Here is an 8,536-nt window from a genome sequence, read left to right as displayed (position 1 = left end):
TTTTTTTTCTCAGGTGTTGTTAACATATAATAGGTTCTTTGTGTATCCATAAAAAACTTTTTACAATGTAATTTCTAGTTTGACTAATCTCACATTTGATATTATTACCTCATTTAATTAATAAAAATATGGATTAATGTATATTAGTCCGTACATATTAGTGTAATTGTAATAAATCAAAATGCGTTTGTCAAAAACAATACCTTCCAACATTAACAGCCAGATCACCTCTAATAGTTCTAGGTGCAGATTTTTGCAGACCTCTAGAAACAATAACATATTGTTTTGTGTTTTGTGTTTGATTCCGAAGGTAAGAAAGAGGAAGAGTTAGTTATAAGTTGTAAGGTGTAAGCTGTAACCATTGCAATAACAGGGCCAGAGCTTAGGAAGTCACAGAGCTCATTGAAGAAAGGTCTTTCACTGAGATCTTGGTAATGCTTCTTGGCAAATTCCTTTGAAGGAACTAACACGTTGATCCCAAATTACCTAAGCAGCAATAAGCAAAGTTTCACAGTGCATCACCAAGAACTCTCTTAATACTGCTATACACTTGCAAATGATTTCTCTAATATCCAATAATATCAAAATAAAATTAAAAAACTATCCACCACATTCATTTCTTACACAAACAGATCAGATATTGAAAATGGAAATGGCAATAAATTGATGAAGTAAATGATTACACAAACTAGAATTAACTGAATTAGATTGATAGTAGAAAGCTGATATTGATGATTCCAAAATAGTATTAACTAGTTTAGGAAATTCAAATTAGCAAAAAATTGAAAGATAGAGACTGAAGAAGAGATGAATAGTTGTTGATTTTCAGTGTGTAATAATTGTCGATCAAGTTCAGTTAATTTACCATTCTGTCCAAGTTCACATTTGAGCAGATCAAGTTCACATTTGAGCAGAACAATTTTTTTTACTTAGTACACAAAAATAAAGAACTCTTAATCGAGTCCCTACCCAAATAAAAACTGTTAAGCAATTCATCCATAACGGTTTTGCCAACACAAGTAGCACCATTTTTAGCAGTGTAGTAACCACAACTGCAGTATTTTCTGCCTCCTCATATGTCCTCTTCCAGTCAGGATTCCCAAACCCCAGTCTCATAGTCCTTCACATCAAATCTTCTAACCAGAAATGGTAGAAGCTCAAAATTTATCACAAGGAGTTAGATTTGTAAACTTCCAAGAAGAAACAGAAACGCTTAAAATGAAATCACACCTCTTCTTTTGTGGCAGGAACAGGTTGAATATGGTGGGAGGCATGAAACAAGCTAAAATGGTAAAGAGTAGAGTTCTAAAACCAGATTGCTAATGGACACACACATCAGAATGCCAGTAATAAAAGAATTTTGCTGCTTTTTTGCAACCAATTTTGCTATGCAATGAAACCATACATTTACCATCAAACTGCTCAAAGAGATCCTTGCTGTTCTTTCCTACATTTTCCTCTGCTACAACATGAGCAGAATTGATCTCCATGTCATGTTGTTCATTCCTATTAGAAGCATTACTGTACACAAGTGATTGATATTACATTAGTTAATCACAAAAGTATTAGTTTAAAAGCAGATTACAACTCAATGAAGCACATTTTCAATAAGCATGGACATTACTGACAGTTATTCTCAGTTTCTCACAATTAATTCAATAGATACCTGATTAGTGACACTACTGCAGAAATATGCTTGGACTCTTTCTCATTTACAGCATCATCAATCCTCTTCATATGCTCTAAAGCCGATCCAGTGGTATTTACAGTACAGATATAAAAATAAGACACTAAGAATTTTGCTAAAGGAGGACTTGATCAAGAAACCATGGGCAAGCCACTGACCTTTGTTGCATGAGTAACTGAATACAGCAATGCTTTGCTGCAGAATAATCAGCAGTATCCTTGGTCTCTTTCTCTGCTTGCACACAAAAAGATTACGATTTCTTTTTGCATGGGACACAATTTCTCCTGCTGGTGACACATGTTCATCCAAGAAAGCCTTGTTCTTAATGCTGCTCTGTCTAAGATCAACAAGCTTTTCATCTACTTGAACAATTCATCATCGTCCATAAGAAACTAAACTGCCAACCCAAATAAGAAAGATTTACTAAGAAACATTGACTAAGTAATACTCAAATCGGACCAGATCCATTTGATGACGAATGTGATCAGAAACTAAGCTGGTCATATTTGCAATAAGCTTCTCTGAATCTGATCTTGATTGCTCCTGTAAAGAATAGGTCAACCACCATAAGCCACCATAGAAAGAGTGCATTAATATTAATATTTTACATCACAACCTCGAAAGACTTTTTAAAGTCAGCAATACAATTCAGTTGTGTTTGCTCAGCCTCTGATGCAAAGTCTTCAAGCTTTTTTTATTCTTCAAAAAGCTTATCAACAAATTCTTGAGAGCAATCAGATATATCCTTTATTTATTCAATGCTAAGATTGAATCTATGCATTTAGAATAAACAGACCCCTTTAAAAAGTTGTGCCTATCTTTCTTCGTACAATGAAAGTTGTAAATAATTATCAAACAAATAGGTCAAATTAAATTACAAATTACTTGAACAGAGCAGAACAGAACAGATTAAATGTTCGTCTAAGCAAATGATTCAACCAAAAAGCTTCGATTACAGAAAAAATTCATCAAAATCAGAGTAGACCTACAGATTCAAACGAAGCACAAAAGCAGAGTATGATAAACCCTGCAGTTAATCAGATGTTGTGCTGCAGATTTGACTTGAAATTCAACAACCCTGTCAATCAGCAATTATATCATAAAGTTACACATTAGTATCACATGAATCACATGAATCACACAAAATATTGCATTTAGGTAAAAAAAGCTTCCGATTGCAGAAAATAATTCATCAAAATTAGAGTAAACCTACAGCTTTACGAAGCACAAAAGCAGAGTATGATAAACCTAGCTAAAACTGGCACAGAAAAATTGAGCCCTAAGGTTTATCACGAAGAATAGAATCACAAAATCAGGATATATATACCTAAAATTCGAGATGGCTACGAGAAGAACTGAGAGAGCGAGTTGTTGAGATTAGATGGAAGAGGCGCCAGAGGGAGCAGATGCGATGAGAGCGGCGGCGAATAAAGCTCTGCGACGATGAGAGTAGACGCGACGAGAGCAGTGGCAGAGGGAACTCGTGTGACACAAGGAATGACAGAGAGAGATCGTGCGATGCAAGCAGCGGCGACAGCGGCAGCGGCAGAAGCAGCTCGTGCGACGGAGAGAAGAAGCAGCTGTGCGACGGAGAGAGGAAGAAGCACATACAGGTAGGAGTTGGCAGTTGTGTTTATTTGTGAATGGAGCTCGAGAGTGAGAGGGGTAGATTAGGTTTAAGTTAATATTTTCTGACGGAATATTTTAAATTTAATAAAACGTAGCGTCTTATTCATTTAATTACAAACGAATTTTTCATCGGTAACCATTTTCCAAGAAAAAAATTAATTTTTCCAAAAAAATTATTGACGGATTCTTCTTTCCGTCTGTAATTTAGGATAATTCATTTTTTTATTTCTGAAAAAAATTCCTCGCAAATTCCGTCTGTATTTCCGTGGGATAAAATCCGTTGGAAATATCCGTCTGTACTAACTAATTTTCTAGTAGTGAACTAAGCAGTTAAAGTCGTGACCTAAAGCTAAAGAGTACGCTTAAGATCTCTGGGGACCACTGTCTGGGAATTTAAGCAAAGCTAAATTCGAATCTAAAGGGTTCCCCCAGTTAAGTGCCTGTTGTGTTTATGTATCCGGTGATAATACGGGAAAACAAAATGCTTAGAGTCACGGCTAGGCTCAAAGGTGCAAAGCACCAAAAAGAAGTTGTGTTCAAGAACTAATAAAAACTAAAAGAAGGAAATCAATAATATCATCCGGATTCTAGTTTCAAGAGATGCTAATACTTCTAAGCTTCAAAGGAAGTTGAGATGGCAAAACTGTTCAAAAGTAAAGAGCTAATAGCCCCATTCAATTATTTGGAATTGAGCTTCATTAACAACTCTGAGACTTATTGTATCTTTCTCTTCTCTTTAGTCTTACTTTGTTTTTGGTTGCTTGAGGACAAGCAACAGTTTAAATTTGGTGTTCTGATGAGCGGATATTTTATACCTTTTTGACAGTGTTTTCTTAATGTTCTTTTAGTTATATTTTGTTAAGTTTTATTATGTTTTAGTAGGTTATAATGCAAAATTCACATTTTGGATACTACTTTGAGCTTTTGTATTTTTTCTATAATTTTAGATGATTGTCTGATTTAGAAGTAAAGAAAGGATAGCAGATGTTGTCAAATCCTGACCTCCATGCATTCAAACGAGCATTTCTGGAGCTACAGAGATCCAATCGATGCTCGCTTAAATGCGTTGGAAAGCTAACTTTTAAGGCTTTCCAGCAATATATAATGGTCTATAGCTTCTTTTGAAATGGACTACCTAAAATGGGCATTCAATGCCCAAGAAGGATCAAGGTCAGCGTTGAACGCCCAAAACTGGTTGACCAAGGGAGCACAATGCAGTTCATTTACCTCCCTAGTGGGCATTCAACGTCCACTCACTCAAGTTGGACGCCAAGTTCAACCCAAACACTCACCAAGTGGGCCCATAAATGGATTTTCGCACCTTTAGCTTAGTCTAGTTATTAGTATAAATAGAAGGAAGATCACTCTTGTTAAGGATTTTCATCTTCAGTCTCTCAGAACTTATCACACTTTATTTCCTGTAAAATATGAGCGGCTAGACCTCCTAGGTTAAGGATAGGAGCTATGTTCATTCCTATGGATTAATATTATTACTTTTCTATTCTAATATATGTTTGATTCCATTCTATTCTATGATATATTGTCGTTTTTCATCGTTATAAATCTGGGGTGGAACGAGAGTATGACCCCTTATTCTACATGAGTTCTTTACGAGTCCTGACTCAGATAGTATTGAGCTACAGTTTGAGAGTACATCACAGGTTCCAACAAGTTATTTGGGCTAATTGGGATATGTGACGTAAAATCTCGTTAGTCATGGGTAATTGAGGTCCCTGTGGCGTTAAGGCTAGAATACTGAGCATCATTCTCCGATCCGGAAGATCCGATCTTGTCTGTGGCGTTTTGAGTAGGATCACCAGAGATTAAATTGTGTGAACTTCACCCTCTTCTAGATTGAACTATCACGGCTGGTGTTTGGTTTAGATCAGAGGAGATTAATGACCACTACCCTTGGCATAATCACTTACAGCCTTGCCATTGAATGAATCATTCATTGTTAAAGTAGTCAGTAAGAAGTATTAATCCGGAAGAATAAGCATCTCCGAGAGCTTAACTGATTTCCTATCATTGTTTTTACGTCTTTTCGTTATTGCTCTGTTTATGCGCCTACAACAAATAACAACTATCTTTCTATTCATCTGACTAAGATCTGCAGGATAATCACAGATTGCTCGATCCGACAATCCTCGTGAAATCGACCCTCACTCACGTGAGGTATTACTTGGACGACCCGATGCACTTGTCGGTTCAGTTGTACGAGTTTCATTTTCGCACAGCAGCAGCCAATATATAAGTAATGACATGTATCTGTAGCAAGATAATATTCATCATTCTTAAATCAGAATTTATATTAGAAACTTCTCAGACTCTGCTCTTATAATATCTCTTCTCTTACCCGCTTTCTCTACCACCAAGAACAGAGATTCAACAGACACTTACACAAATGATGAGGTCTTGTATGCAAAGTCAAATGTCTGAATGTTCAGATATGAGCGAGTAACGCTAAGGATAAAAGTTAACAGCAATAACGAATGAATTATAGTCATATGACCATGAATTAAGAAAGGAGAAATTGCACCACATTTATTTCTTCATATACATATATTTGACGGACAAGTAGCCCCATTATTTTCCAGTCTCACATCACAAAAAAAAAAAAACAACAAAACAAATCACATGAGGCAGCAGCACACAAACACAAATCATGCATTATTATTCTTACAAATTTAAAACTGAATGCCAGTGTCATAAGTGGCACCAGCCCTCCAGTTAGCAGGGATGTCATTCTTGGGGAGCCTCCATTCAAGTCCAGAACCGCAATTAACTTGGAATCTGAATCTGTGGGTCCCACTTGGCGGGTTTGAAATCTGAAAAACTGCACCGTCCACCCTCTGCAAAGAAACCCATGTGTTGCTGCCCGACTGCGACAACTGAATAGCAATGACATCGCATGTTCCACCAACATTGAAAAGTACAATAGACAAGTAACCAGGGTTGGTGCTACTCTCTTTGATTTTGATGACAATGTTTTGGCCAGGGTAACTGCATGAAATCCTCTGGTATTCAATATCAACGGTGCCTAGTTTCCTGAGTTCATCATTTGCTGTTGAGTTGACTCCCAAACTTGAGAAGGCCGCTGGGCTCATTATGAAATCTGTTCTATCTCCTGCACCGTAGTCTGTTACCACCAAGTATGCTCCATTACTGTTGCACAGCGATGGGTTTGTGCACCTCACCTGAAATATAAAATTGAAAGTAGGATGAACAAGTGAATCATCCATGCATGTTCAGACTAACATAATCAATTGTTAGTTTTAAATTTAAGAAGCTATATATCTTACTGTATTTTACTAAGAATTATTATTATTATTAATAAAAAGAAGAGGAATAAGAATATTGCCTGATAACAAAGACCACAGCCAACTCCATCCCTCCAGAGGTTTGACACACCGGCGACACTTCCTCCGTGGACCGTCCTTCCATAGTCGCCGTACCCACAGCGTCCAGCTATAATATTTTTACATATATTCCATCATCATCATATTATTTATTTATTTATTTATTATTAAGTACTGAAACTAGAGACGGACATGGGGACTAATAATATACGTAATATTAAAATATTATACAAAAAATTATATAGTGTAAAATATATTTTAAAGTACAAAAAATATGTGTACGTTTTACTAATGAAGTGGTCCATTTGTATCATAAAATTTATCGATAATAGAATTTGTCAAAATTTTCAACAATTTTTTTCAATATAATTAAAAGATAATTAGCAAGAAAGTTATCATCTTTCATTTTGTTTCTGAGTTATTCTTCACAATATTTATATCTGAAAAAAAATCTCTTAGTTGCAGCAGTTGAAATTAGAGAAAATTAATACCAAATGAATCAAGAAGGACGATCACAAGAAAAAAATAATCCACTTTATGAGATTTAAAAAATTTTGTTTAATTAAAAAATATTAGTAATAATATCTTTTTTAAAATTTTTTAATATTATTACTTACTGTTTTTATATTAAAAATTATTAATATTTAAGTTGGACTTCACTTTTATTTATAGTAGACTAAATACTAAATAATTTTTTTAAAAAATTAAATCATACTTAATAACTTATTATTATTAATTTTTTTTTAAAAGCTGGGGTCGAGACCTCCACTCGCCCCCTTATATTCGTCCCTAACTGAAACAGTAAATTACTGTTTTCCTCTTACAAAAAATTAATTTTATATTTATAAAAAATGAATAAATTATCATAAAAGTTTAAAATATGGATAAATTTATACATACATGAATAAAATTGATGTTTGGGTATTTTTATTTTATAGGAAAAAATTATAAGATAATAATGTAAACAAAAAGAGTATTAAGATGCATGTATATATTAAGGACTATATATATATTCCAGTTCTTGAGTATATACCCTAATTTTTATTTTTGCATGTATACATAACACAACCTAATTTGAGAAAACACACCTACAAAATAAAACAACGAATAAAGAAACCTCCTAAATCCAGTATAGATAGTCTTTTATCTATTCTTTTGTCTCCTTTTACCTTTTTTATAAAAAAAATATTGAAAAAAAAAAGTTAAGAGTGAGAGAGAGGAAATGAAAGAGTAAAAAGATAACAATATATATTCGTGTTAAATAAAATACTCTTTGTAACTTTAGCCTAGTAACTAAGACAAAAAAAAGGAAGAGAAAGAAAAAGGGAATAATTATTTGTGCATGCATTTAGCTGCATATAATAGTTAGCTGGTTGGAAGAGTGGAGATGGAACTAACGTACTTGGAGTCCCTAAACCATCAGAGGTACTATAAAATGTTGCTCTGGATTTTGTAAACGCAGCACTGCATAGTGCTGGTAAGATCAATAGAACACAAAAAATTCCGATCTGGCGCTTCAAATTAAGCTCCATGTCTCAAGCTAAGATAGCTCAGAAATGAACAAGTTAAATGCAATTATGAGTGAAGGCTTTGTTTGTGACGATGGGTGGCAACCATAAAGACCCATATTTATAGTACCCCTTAGCTTGGGGGTTAGATATAACATCGATTTTGAATTAGTCTATATCTTTTAATTGGGTAAATTACTAAAATAGTACTTAAAAATTTATATCTTTAAAAAGAAATAACACGAAAAGATACGAACAATAAATAAATTTATAAAAAATTTAAAAAATGCGAAAAAAATAATTTAATATTAAATATATTATATTCTAAAATAAAATTTTGAGATCATATTTTA

The 8,536-nt window shown here is 34.1% G+C and overlaps 1 protein-coding gene across 1 annotated transcript; it reads right to left on the bottom strand.

Annotated features, from left to right (window-relative positions):
* Positions 1-5,834: 5,834 nt before the first annotated feature.
* LOC112802193 (expansin-like B1) lies at positions 5,835-8,293 on the bottom strand. The gene is made up of 3 exons (XM_025845297.2): positions 8,078-8,293; positions 6,678-6,784; positions 5,835-6,513 (listed from the first exon to the last, which is right to left on the bottom strand). Exons 1-3 carry the CDS (start codon positions 8,205-8,207, stop codon positions 6,004-6,006), a joined length of 747 nt encoding a protein of 248 aa, XP_025701082.1. The 5' UTR covers positions 8,208-8,293; the 3' UTR covers positions 5,835-6,003.
* Positions 8,294-8,536: the final 243 nt, after the last annotated feature.

Source organism: Arachis hypogaea, chromosome 1, assembly GCF_003086295.3.
Source record: "Arachis hypogaea cultivar Tifrunner chromosome 1, arahy.Tifrunner.gnm2.J5K5, whole genome shotgun sequence".
Classification (NCBI taxonomy): domain Eukaryota; kingdom Viridiplantae; phylum Streptophyta; class Magnoliopsida; order Fabales; family Fabaceae; genus Arachis; species Arachis hypogaea.
Note: the sequence above shows the minus strand (reverse complement) of the source record. Positions and strands in the feature narration are given on the sequence as shown.

Bases quoted from the DNA above. Each gene is read 5' to 3' on its own strand.
- LOC112802193 (XM_025845297.2), bottom strand. From the start codon at position 8,207: ATGGAGCTTAATTTGAAGCGCCAGATCGGAATTTTTTGTGTTCTATTG. The intron at 6,785-8,077 runs GTACGTTAGTTC...AAAATATTATAG, and splicing joins TGATGGTTTAGGGACTCCAA to CTGGACGCTGTGGGTACGGC. The intron at 6,514-6,677 runs GCAATATTCTTA...TTTATATTTCAG, and splicing joins GCTGTGGTCTTTGTTATCAG to GTGAGGTGCACAAACCCATC.